The following is a 19,537-nucleotide window of genomic DNA, read 5'->3' as shown; positions in this document are numbered from 1 at the left end:
TAGGTTTCCATCTGGGCCAAAAAAGGTGAAAGGTGATGCTGTGAACTAGAATGGGAGTATAGGCAGAGGGATCAGAGCAGTTCTCTCACTGTTGTGTTTGGGATGCTTGCAGAAGTTTAAAGAGGAAGCTAGCGGACCTTGGAAGGTGGCCCTTTGGGACTTGGGTGCGAGCTGGGTCTTAAATGAGTAAAAACTCAAACTCCCCCCAAAAAGCTCAAACTGAATTCCCCACGTGATACTTCCAACTCGGCTTCCTTCTAGAAGCTGCTCCTGCAGCTGACTTCAGGATCATCTCATCACATAGTGTCTGCACAGAAACTCTCCTCCCATGAGTTTTTACTTAGAGGATTGTTTATGGGCAGTCTATCTCCAGTGCCAAGGGGTCTGTAACATGGCTTATCAGCCCTCCTAACTCCCTTTCCTGTCAGCAAAGAAATGTCAGGATTAGTGGAAGTGAGATGGATGAAAGTCATCTCGTAGTGGCTCATTTGTTTTCTAATAAAACTGCCTTTTTAAGAGAGAGCTCCATCGCTTGCTGTAAGAGACTTAGTGCTTTCTGGCTCCGGAGAGGAGCCCCCACGTATGTGTCAGATCAGCAGGCAGGACTCTTCCCAGGCCTTGGAACAGAGCCCATAACTCTGACCTCTGACATTTAGTCTGAGAGAAAGTGGATTGTGTATTATTTATTAGCCTTCAAAACCCAAAAGTTTAAATAAAGTTCGGTTTTAAAATTAAAAACACAAAGAGAGAGAGCTCCAGGAATGGGGACACAGCCAGGACATGAGGATTTGAGAATATTCATGCAGAACCTGAATCTAAAGGAGGAGATTCATATCAGGGAGTGTGTTGGTATGAGAAGAGACTTTAGGAAACCCATCACTTCAGGGATGGTCAGAATTTGAGGAGTGAATGAAAAAACTGGCCAGAGAGGTATAAAAACAAAGAGCAGGTATCTCAGGAAAGAAGTATTCCACAGAGTCCAACACTGCAGAAAATTCAAATAGGATGAAGAATTTAAAGACTTCATATATTAGCATTCATATATTTTTTGGGTTTTTTTTGTGTGTGTGTGTGTGTTTTTTAAGTGAGCCAGTTGGGCTGTGTAGGCTCAGGAAACACGTTACAGAGGCAAAAGAAGGGCCCTTGGAGCTTAGAGAGAAAGGCAAAGGTAACGTGCCTGGGGGGAGAAAAGGGGGGAAAGGGAAAAGTACAGGCATGCTCCCAAGAGAGTGCACTCATATATTTAGTGACCTTTGCCAGAGCAGTTTTCTTTAGCTCAGTGGGAATGGAGGCCATATTACTATGGCCAAGTGGCTAATGGAAGGTCAGAAAGTTGAGATAAGAAGTAAAAACTTCTCTTTAAAAAGTTTTGTGGAGAAGAAGCAAAAGAAAAGATATTTTCTATGATAGGGGAAACACAAGCATATGAGTAATCATGGACAGAAACGGGCAGAGAGAGACTGAAGATAAAAAGAGAGAGTGAGAGATCATTGATGTGGCCAGGCCCTGGAAAAGGTGGGCAAGCCTGGAATCCAGAGCCTGGCCTTCCTCTTCATAGCTCCTGTCTGGAAGGTGATCTGGATTCAGCAGACCTGCCAGGTGTTCTACTGAGTGGAAAATGGAGCAACTTACAGTAAAGTAGTAAAGGTTTGGAACCATTGTTGAGAAACATCACTGGGTCTGTCAAATGCAGACATTGTAGTTGGAATTTTTTGAGGAAAAATGGAATAAAGGTATATCTTTCTCATGGGATTCTGGCTTTCATAGCTGGTCCTGGACAAGATAACAAGAGCTGAGAGGCCTCAAGTTTTTTGCCTTTGCAGTATCTAACAAACACCCCACCCCCCACCCCCCGCCACCGAGATCTGAACTGTAGAGAGTAATTCTGGCCTTAAAAAAACCAAGGTAACAGTTAACAGCTCTCAGAAATTATAAACCAAACAAAACCAGAGATTGATTGCTTCATTTTTCATCTTTTTAGCAGTTCAGTTTGCAGTGAGTTGCAGTATATGTACAATAGCCCATTTTTTCTTTACTACTAGACCCGATCCTCCTGATTCTTTTCCCAATTTATGCACACTGACTCTTGGAAACCCTTCATTTCTTCATTCCATAAGTGTTTCCTGAATGCCTGCTCTGTGCAAGATACTCATTCTTCCTTTGCTGTGACTTTCAGATCATCTAGACTTGGGGCATTGCTGGCTTGAAAGTGATCCAAGAAGAAAAGAAACACCTCATGAAGGTCATCCACCAAACAAAAACTGAGGAACAGTATTCATTTTTTTTCTCCTTTTCAGGGCTGGACTTGGACTTTCAGTAAGTCATATCCTATCTATGTAAAGCCTTCCATTTCATCTCCTATCTCTTGATTCACCTGATCTGTCACTCTTTACATCCAATTAATCACTTGCTTCTGTGATTTCTTTTTGCTATGTTGTAATTCTCAGACTGTCCTAAGTTGAATTATTAGGAAATATAGACCTTGGAAATGATGCCAAGATAAAAGGGAGATACTCTTCAGCTCCCTTATATCCCTTATGAAATAAAGCAGATTTAAGCAGTACCTTTTTTCCACTCCTGTTTTGGACGGTAACTAAACTGTCATTGGTTTTCAATAAACAGTACAGCCATACTCACCAAAAAACACAAGCCCATTGCTGTCCTTTGTTGTCACTGACTTGCCTGCCCCTTTATCCCCTACACCTAATCACTAAAGGTTGTGGATTCCTCCCCCACCGGGTTTCTATTTGTCTCAACATTTTATATTTTTCTTTCTCAATCCATTTTACATTAAGTTTCTAGTCTAGTTTTTATATCAAGCAGCATTTATATCATGTCACTTTCTCAGTACTTCACGGGTTCACTGTTACCATTTGAATCAAATGTAGGCAGCTTAGCATTGAAGACACATCCGTCAGACCAAGCCTCATCTGCATGCTTTTTTAAAAAATCCCTTTTATCCACATGCCCACCCTACTTTTTATCAGGATTTGTGTTGTTTTTACTTTTTTCTTGATATCCAGTGGCATGTCCATTTAACTCTAAATTGAGTTTTTTTGAATAGAAAATGAAGTATGAGTAGTGAAATAGATTTACTCTGCCTTCATTTCTGATCCACATACATCATGAAGGTTGTTTCTATTCTGATCCCATTGTGTGATAGCCTCTATGATTAGCCTCCCTGTTACGGTTTAATATTTCAGAGTTCCCCAGAGCATGTGTCCAAAGCCTGATTAAGACCTTTAGAAGCTCCAAGACTAAAAGATTATATGTACACTCTCCCAGCTATCATTCAAAATATAAACAATTCTAAACTACAAAATAAATGTAAGAAAATACAACAAAGTTTTGATTATTTTTCTCAAAATGGCTATTTCATTTTGAAATTTTTTCAAAAAATTTTTTTGTCGTCTGACTTTGCTATGCCTCTCAAGCAAGTGTTTGATCAGCATGTGCCCTCTTAGGAAAAAACTACTCACCTAATCATTGTCAAAAAAAAAGATGTCTATAGTTGTAGGGGAGGGGCAAGTCCTGACCTCATCATTCTTACTGTTCCTGTTCCTCAAAGGAAAAAAGTGGTGGTCCCTGAGCTGGGTCCCCACAGGGAAAGGAGTACCAGCCCTACGCACAAGGGCAATTAAATGACTTTTGGATCTCCTTTAGACTTTGGATAAAGAACAGGAAACATCAATTAACTTAAAACTGTTAATTCTAAGGTCTTTATCTGTCAAAAATCTATGCCCAGGGCACTGTTTGGTCGCAAGAAGATATTTCAGAATAGCAACAGCATTTTTTAAAACTGATTTTAGAGAGAGAGGAAAGAAGAGAGAGAAACATCAATTTGTTGTTCCAGTTTTTGTAGTTTACTTTTCTACTTTTTAAAATTTTTTCTTTGGTTTTTTAAATTTAAAAAAAACCTTTTGTTTGTTTTTGTTTTATCTTTTTGTCTGTTTTCTTTTACAAAAATTTTTTTATTGATTGACTTTTAGAGAGAGAGAAAAACATTTATTTATGCATTCATTGGTTCCTCCTTCTGTGTGACCTGACCAGGGGTCACACCTGGAACCTTTTTGAATTAGGATGATGCTCCAACCAACTGAACTGACCAGCCAGGGCTTGTTCTGTTTTATTTCTTGATGTTTCCTAATTACCTAGCACAGTTCCTGGCTAGGAGGTCAGGGATTTGCTTGTAAGGCTAGCAGGTCCTATTTTCTAGGGTAAGGTAAGCTGGCTAAAGCTGAGTTGGAGGATTGTGACCGGTGTATGTTAGGTTTTCTTGACAGGTGTTTCCGTAAGTGCAGGCTGACTTGAGATTTGTGATGTGGGTTGGGCCACTGGGGCAGCTTCCGTTATGTGAGTCCTGATGGATAATTATTAGTATCCACAGGAACCATTTAAAACCAGTGCTGTCTTCCTTGGACATCGGACGATAAACTCTAGGGTGAGAGAAAGTATAGAAGACATAACTGAATCATTCAGTAATTGGCACTCGGTATTTAAATAATGGAAGCCATCCTATGTGCTGGGCAGTCATCTCCATTTTTCAAGAACGATAGAATCCATTGCTTCCCTTTGTGTTTTGCATAACAGAAGGCAATTGTTAATTATTCTTTCTAATCCTTTCACTCTGCTGAGTTCTAAGGAGGGTTTGGGCAGAGGTAGGGAAAGCAGCTGCTTATATGATTTCAGGGATGACAGGAAAATCTCTATTTCCCACTATCACCTCTAAGTCCATCTCCAAATACCTCCTTCCTCCATCCTGCTGAGTAATGCCTAAAAGATCTCAGAGGTTCATGCCTTTGACTTAAGACTGTACTTTGTTAAAAAGCAAAAATCTCTGGAAGAGTTAACCTCATTAAGTCTTGCGTTATTAATCACTCACACTAACAGTGATTTCACCAGATCCTTTCCTAAGAGGGAAAGAGAGAAAAAGGAGCATGGAATCTAGAACTTGGAAGGAGGGGAAGCTGGAAGGGACAGGGAGATTTGGCCTATTTTATAATTGTACCTAGTACTGTTTTATTTGCCAGGGCTGATGCCTGAGAGATTCTCCCCTCACCCATTCCCATCTTTTATTTACACGGTAGTTTAATCTTCCAATAAGAGAAAAAATGAATTTCTTATAAAATAGGTATCTCGGTATAAGGAGGAAAAGCAATTTTAAAAAGTGAAAATCTAAAATAATAAAGACAGCTGGGCAAGTAATGGGTAAATGAATAATAGATTTTAATACTATATAATAAAAATAAAGCCAAAATAATATTCAATTATATTGAACTTCTATTTCAACATATTACAACAAAATTAAATGTCCAGAAACTTTTGTTTTATACATTTAAAAAATTCCATAAAAACATAAACCTATCTCTGAGGAGAGCCTTGTATAAAAATAATGGAGATATCTGGAATAAATGAACTTGGTATTGTAATCACCATCAAGTGCTGCTTCAGCTCGTCCCAAACTGCTGAGGCAGTTCAGCAAAGGGCATTCCTCTGTCTCTTAGTGGAGGCTTCTCTCTGTGAAATTTAAAACAATAAAACATAAATAAGATAAGCATTTTTGTGCTTGTTCCTTCCTGTTGGTGATATTTCTCAGAAAATAAAAATCTGCCTGAAGGGAAAGGGGTTAAATATGAGCAGAGAGAAAGGGCTCATTCAACCTCTTGTCACTGGAGGTTTAAACAGCATCTTAAACCTAAATGTCTGTTTTTCTGCTGTGAGACAGAGGTAGTTCATGAGATGAAACCAAGGACTCAGAAGTATTCCTCAAGAATAACCACCACTTTTGCTCTTAACTCTTCTCTCCTCAGTGTAGGATGTGCATCCTATCCCGTTAAAAAACAAAATGAGGTACACTAACTTTTATATAAGATGTGTTTAAACTTTGTATTTATTATTTGAGATTCAATAATAACTTACAACATTATTTGAGTATGAGTTTGGGTCACGAGTCCAGCAACTGAGATTAATTGTAGAATAAATCTACATTTAGTCACATTAGAGGGAAAGACGAGATTGTAGAGGAGCAGAGCAGACCAATCAAGGGCTTTGGAGCCAGACTACTTGAGTTTAGCATTTACTAGTTGTGTAAGCTTGAGCAAGTCCCTTTCATGTCCTGTTCCTTAGTTTCTCCTTCTGCAAAATGGAGATAATACATGGAGTGGTTATGAGGGTTAAAAGAGTTAATCATAATATATTTAGAGTCTGGCTCATTGCCAATATTCAATAAGCCTTAGTCGTTTTTATTCAATAATCCTCAAAATGGATAGTGGAGTTGCATGGAGTGGAGTTGGGTGCATGCTGTGGGACCAAGCAGGAAGCAGTGTGGGGTACATGTAAGTCCAATGGGCTTGCTGCGCTGAAGTTTAGCTCAAGGTGAAGATTTAGTTCACCAGACAGCTGGGGCCTGCATTTTAGCTCAGCTCCTGCCTGCTAGTCCCAAACATGAAGACCTCTCTTGAGCAGGGATCCTCTTGAAGCCACACTTGTTATGCCATCACATCCCTCAAAACATGTAACTCACCATGAATCATGGAGAAATTTGTTCCTAACAGTGTCATGGCAGAGGGATGGAGGTGAAAGGTGGGGGAGATAGGGCGGTAAAGATTCATGTTGCTCAATATACAACAAAAACTTAATGCAATTCGCCACTGGATGTGTCTGTTCTTCATATGCTAGTTACCTCCTTTCCTTTCTCTTCTCTCACACTATGAGGCCTCTCCATTGCCCTGGATAGTTCAGCTCTGGCTCTCTGCTTATGTTCCACAACCAAACAAGAGATGGAATTAGAGCAATAATGACCATTTCTACATGCAGCTCATCGAAGGATTGATAAGTACAGATTAATCTCTTTCTCAGAAAATTTCTGCTTGTAAGAAAAGCTTCTCCTTTGCTTAAAGCAGACAGTGGGTGCCCAACAAATAATAGGGTCTGACAGCAGTTGTAGGAGAGGGAATCAGAAAAATGAAAACGGGGAAGTAAGGAGTGGAAACTTCATGTATATTGGGATAGATTTAGCGTTACACTGCTTCAGAAGTTTCTTGCTTGAAGGTTTTTGAAGGAAAAAGAAAGGAAGAAAAGACGTAGGAATTTTATAAAAATACATCAATATCAAACTATAAGAACTGGCTGTTGTTCTTAGATTGTTGACAAGTAGACTGAGCCTTCACAAAGGAGCCAATAATACACACATTGCAACATTAACATTTATTTAGGATCTCTTTGAAAGCTCTCCTACACGTTTATCAAACTGGGACTTTGTGGATGCTCTGGCATGCCTCAAAAACTCAGTACCTTTTCACTCTACCTGCCAAACCAAGAGCTGTTCTCTCTTACATATTCTAATTCCTTAAAGGTTTTGACAGCAAAAAGTATGTTCTGAGGTAATTAAATGGGTGGAGGTAGCTTCATGCTGGCATTTAAGTCTGAGGGAAAAAATGGAGCACTAGTTGCTTCTGCGGTTTCTGAAAGGATTAGTTTTTACCTGATGTTGCTTGCCTTGCGTTTCTAGGTAGGAAGACAACCCATGAGCTTCCTCAACCTGCAAACTGTCTGCTCAGGATCTGGTTCAGCCCCCACCTTCTGGATTTGTAGCAAGGTTTGGGAGGCGATGATGTGCAGAGAGGGCTCAGGGTCATGCAGCAGTTGTCTCAGATCTAAGTGGCAAGAAAACCCAGGCGGGAGGTGAAGACCATGGGAAATGATCACTGGTTCAGACACCAAACAGCCCACGTGCCTACAGCAGCCGAGATGAAGGGCTAACATTTTCCAAGCCTCTATCTGAAAGTCTGTAGATCAATTCCAGTTTTGACCTACAAAACTCACTCATTTCTGAGTTGCCAAATATTTTCTCCTTTACACTAATCACACTGCCAAGTAGTCTACGTAAAGTCAGATTATCTGGACCTGTTAAGTTTTGTATAATACTGTTAATTTCTAAGTTGCTGTGTTGGTCCTAGAGGTTCCTCTTGAATCATTTATTCCCTTTTCCTACATTGCTCACAGCTACATACGTTCGTACAGTATGAATATGCTGTAATTTCCTTGTTTCTAATTTTGGATGTTTCCCATTTTTGCTATTTTAAGTAAACTGAAATGAACATTCCTATAATGATTTCTGCTAATTTCATACATTAAATTCCTAGACATGGGATTTATAAGTGAACATATGTTTTTATTTAAAGGGTTTGATACATATTATCAAACTTCCCTATAAAAAAATTGTATCAAATTATGCTCATACCAGCACAGTGTATGATGTCAGTTTTCTCTTTACTCACCAGTGTTAAGTATTAATTAATAATCTTTGCCTTTTTGTTGTTGTTGTTAATCCTCACCAAAGGATATTTTTCCATTGCTTTTCAGAGAGAGTGGAAGGGAAGGAGGGAGGAAAGAAGGAGGAAAGAGAGACAGAAAGAAACATTGATGTGAGACAGACACATCGACTGGTTGCCCCCCGCAGACACCTCAATCACAGGGGGATGGGGAGTGAACCTACAACCCAGGTACTTGCCCTTGACTGGGAATCGAACCTGAGACCCTTAGGTGCATGGGCCAGCACTCTAACCACTGAGCAACACTGGCCAGGGCAATAATCTTTGCCATTTTGATAGTAAAACACATACCGGTATCTCATCGTTTTGTTTTATAAACTTTGATAACTAGTAATATTGAATATTTTTAATACATTTGTTGGCCATTTGCTTATATGAATTGCTTATTCATATTGATTGCCACTTTGCTTTTGAGAAAGTATTGTTTTAAGGATATTAACCCTTTATCATATGGCAAATATATCCCCCCATATAATTGTTTATTTCTTAGTTTTGTCTGTCACTTTCTAAACATTTTTAATTTGTTTTCATCACTATTCATCCCCCTATACCTTTTACTTTTTGTTTGAAAGTTGGTTTTTAAAATTTTTACGTAGATGAATCTATCATTCTTTTACTTTATGGATCTATGTACCATATTAGAAAAGGCTCTATTCTTTTTAAAAAATATTTGATTTTAGAGAGAGGAAGGGGGAGAGAGAGCAAGCGAGAAACACCAATGTGTTGCTCCACTTATCTATGCATCACTGGTCGATTCTTGTACGTGTCCTGACCAGGGATTGAACCCACAACCGTGGCCTATCAGGACAATGCTCTAACCAGCTGAGCTACCCAGCCAATTTCTAATTCTCTAAGGTCTCAAAAATGCTCAGGACTTCTTCATAATCAGGAGTTTTTTATTTTTTAAGTAGCATTTTAGCCTTTAAATTCATCGTGTTTATTTCCAAAATGGACCACTTGACTAGCTTTTAGTTTCTTTCGGTTCCTGCCTTAAGATCTGTCTACGCGTTCCGTTCCACAGAATACATGAGGGAACAGGCATCAATTTTGGAATTCAGAGGACTTGAAACTTTTGTCATGAAATTAATTTAAATTGATATTTTAATTTTTTATATTTTTGTTTAAATTTGCTTAAAATTGCCTGTGGTAAAGGACATAAGCATGTTCAAAAAGAGTGCTAGGGTGTTCTACCCTGTTTCCAGAACAGATTGCCACTGTTAGGGAGGGAATAGTGTGACGTTATTCCATTGGGTTGAACCACATAAGACTGCTGATATTTGACTGTTTTTGCTCTACAAAATGGCAATTTATATGGTTCATTTTCATATGTATATAATTTATATACATATTCTAGATTTTCTATATATACAACTTTAGAAAAGGAACTTTGATTCCTCAATGTTTTATATTAGAAAATAGTGTTTTTGCCCTAGCCAGTATGGCTCAGTGGTTAGAGCGTCAGCCCGTGGACTGAAGGGTCCTGGGTTTGATTCCAGCCAAGGGCACGTACCTCGGCTGCAGGCTTGATCCCTCACCCTAGTAGGGGTGAGTGCGGGAGGCAACCAATCGATGTTTCTCTCTCTTTCTCCCTCCCACTCTCTCTCAAAAGCAATGGAAAACATATCCTCAGGTGAGGATTAAAAAAAATAATAATAATAATAAAATAATTTGCTTTTAATTGAGTAGAATCAACCATGTAGAATCTTACCTCATAGAATAAAATAATCTACATGACCTTCGTATTTTTTTGCTTCTGATATCTGTGGGGAAGGAGACCTTAGAGAAAAGTGGCATGATTTTCCTAAATAAGCTTTAGCTTTTGGCTATCTTACCAGTTCTATATTTTTACTTTAAAAGCAGTGAATTATCCAGGATTTTAATTTGGTTCTCAAAGTATATGCTTTTGGATTGTGAGAGTTAGCAATGGCATTTTTAAATTATAGGTCTACTTCTTAAGTAGGAATAAATAATTCTTTGAGTGTTAAATCCTCAAAGCTGTACAATTATGGAAAGTTTTCACTTACTAACAATTCAAAAAACCATTTGCATGATGGTTGTCTTATATGACTATAAGCATCTTCATTAACAAGTCCTACCACCTTACAGGACAACCACTTATAGAAAATAGTGCTGCAGTCATCTGTGTGGTACTTGTGAGGTGTCATCATAACTTACAAAGATAGTATTATTAGGTAATGTCCTATTTCCTGAAAAAGTTCAGGAACTGTCCCTGAGACAATTCATCAAAGCTGGTTGCCAGACAAATAGGGTCATGTTCTTTTCTAAAGAGGGAATTGGACTGGGACAAGACTGTCATTCAGCTGAAGTCTCCAAGGGCTTCCACTTACCACAAAAGTCAGGCTTTCTGGTTCTCAGTCTCAGCTCTGCCACAGTGCCTGCCCAGTGACTGCCACAGATAGCTTCCAAAAGAGGGGGCACCCCAAACCCAAGCATGCTATCACTTACCATCCTCTATCCACTTAGTACCCGTCATCCTGAGCTCGTTGTGGTCCAAGTACTTTGAAAATAGCCCTAAATGCAGAATAAAGTCAGTGAGTCTGTAATCGGACTTTGTCTCTAAGCAGCTGACAGAACTGGTCTTTGATAATTAGATTCTAAACTGATTTACAAGTACTTGATAATTACCTATAGATGACATAGCCCCTTTCTCCATAGAAGTACTTTTCAAGGTCACCCTCATAGAGAGTGGGGATATTCAACAACACAATTTGGGAAAGTTCAGGATAGAAGTGACTAGAAATGAAAGGATTTTCTTTGTACCTACAAACAAGACTGCTGCTCTTCTGATAGGAAGTTTTGCATTCTTGGAGAACATCAGTGTTTGGGCTAGGATGTTAACTTTCCCCTTGCATTTTTTTCCCTAAGTGGGGAAAAAGTAAGAGTATAAAGGAGTGAAGTAGCACTGTTTTTATGAGCCTCACTGTAGTTTCCAGAGTCAGGGACAAGGTCATATATACATATATACTTGAAATAACTACAGTTGCTCAACGAATATTATGCACAACAATCCCCGACACAGAGTTCAATCCTCTGAATACACCTTGCTCACACCCACTCATGCTGCATGTTGTGCCTGTAACGCTTCTAAATCCATCTTCATTTCCCTGCACCTGAGACTTTTCCCTTCTCTAAGCTCCGCCTTGAGTTTGCCTCCCTGTGAGCTCTTCCCTGGCAGCTCCAGCCTTCCTGACCTAACCTTGCTCTGAGCATTTTGCAGATTCTCCTCTCTTGGCACATATTTTCCACCTTGAGTTTCTATTTAATATTGCACAGAGGTTTTATCTCGTTTACTAGCTTGCAAGCTTCCCATAGGAAGTTTTAATTCTTGGCACGTTTCTGGGTTCTCCACAGTTTGTTGCACATTGAATGTGTTACGCTTATTGGATGAGTGAGTTCACCTCTCAGTGGATCTCTTACAAGGATAGGTACCTTGGGGACAGGAGGAGAACAGGAATTGGTTCTCATAAGACTTCTGATTCAACATGGATAATCTATAGTCTTATCCACTGAGAACACTGAATTTCCTGCTGTAAATACTGTCATCAGTGCATCACTTATAAGTTTGGCTGCAGGTCAGAGAGATAATCCCCAGAGGAAAGCCTGACACAAGGGTACTGTGGGGCTCACTAGCTCTGTAAGTCTGATGAGAGGAGACTGGACCTCAACAGGCTGCACATATGGAAGATCTCTGGGAATAGTCAGTCCTAGGGTCTTTTTAAAAAAATCTTCACCCTAGGATATGGTTTTTTTAGTGTTTTTTGTTTGGCTGGTTTGGTTTTTTAGAGGGAGAAAGAAAGGAACATTGATGCGCGAAACATCAATTGGTTGTCTCCCTTATGTGCCCCAGCCAGGGATTGAACCCGCCACCTAGGTATATGCCCTGACCGGGAATCGAACCCACAACCTTTTGGTGCATAGGACAATGCTCCAACCAACCACGCCACCTGGCCAGGGCAAGTCCTAGGGTCTTCATTAGGATCCCAGTGGTTCTAGAATCAGCCGTCTAAAAAAAAAAGGATGGCCTGAGGCTGATCTGGCTCAAGCTTACCCCTAAGATTGGCTACTGCGCCCTTTGTCAAGTTTGTGGGGAGAAAGGATGCCGGCAGGGTCCTCGCAGAGCCAGTGGCACGCTGTCATCATGCTGCATGGGCAGCAACAGTATGGCAGCCCTTGCTTGGGGCTCCCTGAACATGCTCTGATGGATGGTAAAACCATCCACTATATCCAAGGACAGGATTAGAGATCGCTGTAACGGCAATGCACAACTCCCTTTCAGTTCACTCCGCAAGTAGTTATTTGAGCATGTACTATCAGCTTGACTCTGTAGCCTGACCCAGAATAGTGGGGGTCCCAAGAATTCACCAGTCTTCTCTGTGAGGGAGGGTGGTAATAGTGTATTTGTGACTCAGTTGGGAGGAAACTGTAGATTCACAGTACAAAAAAGTTCATAGATATCAACTTCTGATTTAAAATTACATCTGAAAAAAAAGTCAGTATATTAAAGAGTTAACAAAACCATTACTTCTCACATACTAAGAATTTGCAGATTGTTTCAACTTCTCTAGGGTTGATGTACCAGGGATCTTTGCAGTACACTCGTTGGGGCAGCTTCCACTTCAGGAATTGGGCGCATGTAGTTAGGACTCGCCTGCTCTCCTGTGAAAAGGGTTATCACAAATCAGTATTTTCAAATTTTTTAATGCAGTTTCATTTAGTTTTATGTTTTTATTTTAGAGAGAGAAAAGGAGAGGGAGAGATAGAGAGAAAAAACATACATTGATGTGAGAGAGACTTAGATTGGCTGCCTCCTGCACACACCCTGACCCAGGATTGAGCCAGAAACCTGGGCATGTGCCCTGACCGAGAATCAAACCAGCAACCCTTCAGTGCACTGGACGACACTCAACCAACTGAGCCACACTGTCCAGGGCTCAAACATTTTTTACCTCAGGTAACACTTCTTCAAATAACACTGACACTGAAGTCCAATGTGAAAAGCTGATAAACTCAGAATTATCCTGGTTGAAGCGAGAGGGGTAGAAAGGAACTGGAGTCCTGCCCTCCCTCAACTTCCTCACAGTCCCTCTAAAGGGGATCCATAAAACCTGTGGGTTCTTGGGAGCATGTAGAAACCACTGGTCTAGGGTAAAAGTGAGAGCTACCAGGTGTAAATCCCAGACCAGAGATTCGGTAGTTCCCACTACCCCGTGCTCCAGAGAGAGGGTTCCTACGCCCACTTGTTGCTCCTGTGTCATTTTTCTGTCACTCTACACAGGAAGGTGTAGTTCCTCATAGTCCTTGTGGGATCTCTGGCTTAGAAGGAACTCTGGAGCGTATTGATCCTTTCCTGGTCCAGGTACTTGAGCAGACTTGAGCGAGTGGACCTCTTCCTTGTGCACTGCACTCAGAGTGCCTCCCATGCACCATAGAACACTTCTGATGACTCCAAGCAAGTATTTTGGGGCCACTAGATACTTGGGCCATGGAAATTCCTTTGGGGACTGATGGGAATACAAAGTAGTTCACCTACTTTGTTTAGCAGTTTATAAAGATCTGGTAAAGTTAACGATATCCAGATATTCTACTGGGTATATGCCCTCAAGAAACTCACACATGTACATAAGGAAGTATGTACAAGAATGCTCATTGCAGCAAAGTAGTAATGAAAAATTGAAAATCTGAATGTCTAGGAATAGGAGTGTGGGATAAGTTGTAGGATACTCACATGGTGAAATTCTACACAGCAGTGAAAATTAATGAAGTAGAGCTATACAACAGATGGATCTTGTAAGTATAACGTTAAACAAAAAGTTGCTGATATATAAATGATACAAACACATAAAATATTTTTATATATAAGGTTTTAAAGCATGAAAAGTACCACAGAAATGATAAAAGTAAAATTCAGGATGATAGTTTTTACGGGAATTCAGTTGGGAATAGGTGCTTGATTAATTTCTTAGCTGGGTGGTAGATGTATGGGTGCTTATTATGTTTTGTGTATCAGTGATTCCTAACCTGTTTAGTGTTGGACCCTCCTCTCTGCTTAGGCCAACCCACTGGGGAGCCTTGAGGAGGTGACTAGAGGTTGCTCATGGTTTGAAGGAAAATGAGCCCAGAGCGTCCACTGCTCCAGGCCTTGCCTGATGGTCAAAGGCTGGGTGGGGTTGGAGGATCAATACCTTCATATATCTGTAACCCCTACATGGCATACTTTCCCATCACTCAGTTGGGAAGCTCTGCTTTATACTTTATTGGGGTCTGAAATATTTCCTATTTATGGCTACAAGGCCATAAAAGTTTCCATGGAACAAGATGCTAAGGTCTACCATGACCTTAAATCCTGTTTTTGAGCCTGATCTCACTCTGTAAGGAGCACAAGTAGGTGAGAGCTCCCGCATTTTTCCAGAATCCTTGAAGGCTAAACCTACTTCTCTGGTTTGCTGTAGCTGTGCTTATAGTTAGCATCTTGGAATGGGCTTCGGAGACGTGGGACAGTAAGTACTAAACATGAGGACATCCTACTCACAACTCTTATGGCAGAACCTCCGAGAAGGTTAAGGAGAGCAAACGCTTCTCCAGATTGTCAGAGAAGCTCCTGTTTCTCACTTAACCTCAATGCAAGTCTTTGTCTCAAGGCTGAGAGGCAGTTCTTGAATGAAAGAAGAAAAAGAATATTATCATTGTCGTCAATTAAAAGTTTGTTGCCCTGGCCAGTGTGGCTCAGTTGGTTGGAGCCTCGTCTGATGCACCAAACCGGGTTCAAGTCCTGGTTGGGGCACGTGCAGGGGGAGGGGGACCCTCATCAATGTTTCTCTTTCTCCCTCCCTCCCTCCTTCCTTTCCTGTCTCTAAAATCAATTTTTTAAAATCTTTAAAAAAAAGTTTGTTGAATTGGACACTGTAGCTTAGACTCTGTGCTGGGCTGAATGTTGGGATTGGGTTACAAAAAGGTATAACACATTCGTTCTTACCCACAAAGGGCTATAATTTGCTACAGAGATAGTATTTTTTAAACAATTCACTTAAGATAATTAGAAGGAAATGAGAAATAAAGATGTACCACAAAATCCCTGCCTCAAAGACATGAACTCTTATTTGCAGATTTGGCTCTGGATTTGAAGTAAAATCCAGAAAAAAAGTCAACAGTAGGCATTACCTCAGCTACTGCATCATTTTCGTCCTGGGAATACAGAAGTAGTGGGACCAAGCTGTCGAGGACTTGGCTCTCTACACCTTTCTTATCTGTGTCTTTCACAGACTTTATGGAGGCTCCAAAGAGGGTCATGGAGAAACAACAAACATCAGGTCTCACCTATGAAGGGAATATCCAAGGGGAAGCGACTCACTGAGAGTGTTCATGCTAAACTTGTAAGAACTCCAGGCTGGTTGAAATGCCCATCCCAACATGAAGCTGTTTAGCTTGTAGGTAGCCAAGGGCAAGAAAACAAATGTGGAGATAGCAAGACCTACTGCTTTGTACTCCCTGTTCTCTCACTTTACAAGTAAGAAATGGGGACAGTCCCACCTGGAGTCATCACGCCCTGTGCCTGATACTGGTATTAAACATCCACATGGCTGTTTTGCTGAAATTCAGAATCCCATCTTTGGCATATTTGACTCTTCCAAGGAAGGATGTGGCTCATTGCACTCCGTGCATTTCTTTTTGAAAAATCTTTGTGACTTGGGATGGGGACATGTGTATAGTCTTGACCCAGTCCATTTTGACCCAGTCCTGATTGTTACTTGAAAGGAAGGATAATGTCTTTTCTTATAGAAACCCCTCCCCCATCCCATGAAGTAGGGGAGTACCTTGGCGAGTCTCTATGTCTGGAGGGGGTGTTATTTTTATTTTTTAAAATATGTTTTTATTGATTTCAGAAAGAAGAGAGAACAGTGATGAGAGAGTCATTGGTCGGCTGCCTCCTGCAACGCCCCTACTGGGGATCAAGCCCCCAACCAGGGCATGTGCCCTGACCGGGAATTGAACTGTGACCTCCTGGTTCACTGAGCCACACTGGCTGGCTGTCTCAGAGGCATTTTTTAAAATGTGAAAAGCAGTAATACCAACCGTACCAACATTACGGGTTACCTGGAAGGGCCCTAACAGGAGATTTGAAAATGCTCTGAACATAAAAACTACTATACAAAATAGAGTGTGTTTATTATTATCCCAACTTCTGTTTGCTGTTATGCCGATTGCCCTCCCCCTAGGAAAGGCTGTCCTTTCTCATTGCCTTACATCACCAAATAAGGAGAACAGCGTCCTCATCATGGCAGTCAGTGTGGAGACATCCATCGTCCTAACGAGCAGCAGGAGTATCTGGATGGCCAGCAAAACAATCTTCTCGTCTGTTTCACACAACCGGTCCAAGAGGCACGGCAACAGGCTCCTGATGTCTTCCCTCTATGTGCCCAAAGGGAGCGAGCGCATCACCACCTCTCCCGACAGCACTGCATCTGGTATCAAAGTAGGGCTCCCCGCCTTTGCTCAGTGCCCGGTGCTGACTGAATTTTTGGTAGCACAGGCTAGTCAAGAACAGAGGTAAGCAAGGCATGGCTTCCCTCTCCTAGTGTTGGCAGGGCTGACATGTAGAGAAGGGAGCAGAGCTGTTGTGACACCTCTCAGGGCAGAAGTGGGGCCAGGTGAGGGTCCAGCGATACAGACTTGGGCTTTATGTAAGGAATGGCTCAGCTAATAGTGAGAGAAAGTGGAAAAGCTAGCTGAGGTCACAGCGAGTTTCCCAGCATGACAGGTATTCAAACAGAGGCTAAACAATTCCCTGGAGGAACTCAAGCAGAAATTGGCAGGGTCCTTCCCATTCTCACTTGGGATTCTGCTCTTCTGAAACCCCCAAAAGGGAGCAGTCTCAGGGTTTTAAAGTTTAAAACATACATGTAAAAAGTAAGTAGAATAAGCCACAAATATTCATGTATCCAGTCAACCAGAATTTGTCTCAGATATATACAGGGGCAGGCAAAAGTAGGGTTACAGTTGTTCGTATGGAAAAAGACGTGCAGGTTGTGATTATTACAATAGCTTTATTAACTCTGTGTTTTGTGTACTCTCAACTGTAAGCCTACTTTTGCCAGTCCCTATATTTGAAGTAAAAGAAGTAGAACTGAAGTGATAACATGGAAGCCTCAAGGGTTAATTTTCTGACCTGGCTTAGTGTCTAGTTTGGCCTCTGGAAAATGAGCTTTCAGCATGAATGTCAGTGACTCCTGTCTTAGGTGATAAGGCAACGTGGTACAAGGCATAAAAGAACATGCGAATGTTGCCCAGGTTGTGATGACAAGGACTTGCAACCTACACAAACTGCAGGTTTCAAGTATGAATATGTGTGGGTTGGCCTTTTTATTTTATAAAATTTATATTTGCATATTTCCCAGGTATACATTTCAAATGGTGCAAAGGTATGTACTCCCACCCACTCATGTACCTAGGCTACCCAATTCTCCTCCTCAGCTGTTACCAGTTTTCCTGTGTATCTTTCTGGGGTATGTTTATTTGTGACTTATGAGTCGGTGGTCTGGGGCCCCTCCTACCAAATTCTGGTGTCTGATAAGATAGTGCAGTCCCCTCAGGGCGAGAATTTTAAAGAGATTATTTCCATGATGTAGCCAGTCTTTCAAGCGGGCAACAGAGTATATGCTGGGCAGTCTCCTAGCCACTGGACTCTGGAGAAGCTGAAAGAACCCAGAAATCAGTCAAAGAAGTTAATTTTAAGCCCCTTTTTCATAAGAGGAGCCACCTTCCCACCAACTCCAAAATATTATACCTATAAAACCTCTATTATACAGCACATATATTAGAGGGTGATCTTACACTGTGGGGAATTAAGGAATGCTGAGTAAGGAATATGTGGAAAGAAGAATTTCAATAGGTTTGAATCTGAAACTATTTCTGTCCCAAGTTTGAACGGATCCCAGCCTGCCACTAAGTTAGACAGGCCTAGGAAGGCAGGTCCTGCTGCTTCATAGGCGTCCTGAGTCCAGCTTCTAAGTAATGAGTCTTACCTCCACAAAAAAGCCTGCAGATGTCAGTTTATGTTTATCATTTCCTCGGTTAAGAAGAGGGACTAACAAGTACAAGATCTTATGTGCAAAGATGCAATTTCTTTTCAGCAATGCACTGCAAAACAGAACATGGACAGAACAGCTCTTAGAAATGTTCCTGAATAGAGAGCATTTTTCCCAGGGCTGGGGTCCCCTGAAGTGTATGCCCAGCTTCAGGTGCACGGGAAGGTATGGGGGGCCAGGACCTCTGAAAAATATGCCTGGCATTATGGGTATTTGCCAGCCTTGTGATGGATGAGAGGGTTATCTAAAAGGTTACCTTGGTTGCTGTGGTAACTAAAAGGGGGGGAAAATACATTAAAACAATGCTGCTCTAGAGAAAGGTATGCATGTCAAGGAAGCCTTACTTGGCCAGGAGAGATACTCCCTGAAGATGGCAATCTTTTCCTGCCAGGAGGGTCCATCCTTCATTCTTTTCCATGATGTTGAATTCCTGCAAGCACAATGTTCTGAGGAGGAGAGCCTTTGTAGCCTGCATGGCAAAGCTAAAGCAAACAAAAACAGTGTCAGTGAGTAAGTAGACCAGGCCCCTCCAGCTTACCAGCACACAAGTACCCTGCTCTCACCGAGGAGGGCCAAGCACTGATAGCTGCTGGTCTGTAATTCCCTCCTTTCCAGATTTCCCAAAAGACTTTGAATGCTCTAAGAACATTGCTCCCAGATTTCCAGATTTCCCGAAAGACTTTGAATGCTCTAAGAACTTGAAAGGCTCCTCACACAAAGTATAGGCATAAAGAAATCTAACTAGATTTTGTTTCCCTGGGATTTAGAAAGAAATATATGGTGAAACAAATGATATGGGATGCTAAACTGATAACCACTGCTTTTTAAAAAAGCTTTATTTAGATACCATTTATTTATACCCCATAAAATTTACCCCATTACTTTTTAAAACTACTTATTGAACTAGTATCCTGGACATAACATCAGAGAATCTTAAAACTAAAAGGACCCTGTAAGAGAACCGAGCCTAACCTCATTTACAGATAAGGAAACTGAGGCACAGGACAACAGAAAGATTTGCCCAGAGTACACAGCTAGTTAAATAAATGAGACTTACAACTCAGTTCTCCTGACTCTTAGGTGTCCTTAAACACTCCACAT

At 41.0% G+C, this 19,537-nt stretch overlaps 1 protein-coding gene and 1 long non-coding RNA gene across 4 annotated transcripts in view; one reads left to right on the top strand and one right to left on the bottom strand.

Moving 5' to 3' along the window:
- Nucleotides 1-2,195: 2,195 nt before the first annotated feature.
- LOC107542115 (uncharacterized) overlaps nucleotides 2,196-19,537 on the top strand; it is a 28,553-nt gene continuing 11,211 nt past the window's right edge. For 2 of the 3 annotated variants that reach the window (XR_015714803.1, XR_001603675.2), the window contains exons 1-2: nucleotides 2,196-2,316; nucleotides 16,568-16,898. This is a non-coding gene — a long non-coding RNA (uncharacterized LOC107542115). The remainder of the gene's footprint in view (nucleotides 2,317-16,567; nucleotides 16,899-19,537) is intronic. The other variant, XR_015714804.1, reaches the window with a different exon arrangement.
- MROH8 (maestro heat like repeat family member 8) overlaps nucleotides 5,446-19,537 on the bottom strand; it is a 42,595-nt gene continuing 28,503 nt past the window's right edge. The window contains 10 exon segments of the mRNA XM_016219326.2: nucleotides 5,446-5,517; nucleotides 7,484-7,655; nucleotides 10,800-10,865; nucleotides 11,115-11,214; nucleotides 12,888-13,010; nucleotides 15,513-15,668; nucleotides 16,596-16,760; nucleotides 17,903-18,043; nucleotides 18,374-18,488; nucleotides 18,781-18,918. Coding sequence (XP_016074812.2) covers nucleotides 7,507-7,655; nucleotides 10,800-10,865; nucleotides 11,115-11,214; nucleotides 12,888-13,010; nucleotides 15,513-15,668; nucleotides 16,596-16,760; nucleotides 17,903-18,043; nucleotides 18,374-18,488; nucleotides 18,781-18,918 — 1,153 coding nt within the window. The 3' untranslated portion in view covers nucleotides 5,446-5,517; nucleotides 7,484-7,506.

The sequence above is a fragment of the Miniopterus natalensis genome, chromosome 7, assembly GCF_054644295.1.
Source record: "Miniopterus natalensis isolate mMinNat1 chromosome 7, mMinNat1.hap1, whole genome shotgun sequence".
Classification (NCBI taxonomy): domain Eukaryota; kingdom Metazoa; phylum Chordata; class Mammalia; order Chiroptera; family Miniopteridae; genus Miniopterus; species Miniopterus natalensis.
Note: the sequence above shows the minus strand (reverse complement) of the source record. Positions and strands in the feature narration are given on the sequence as shown.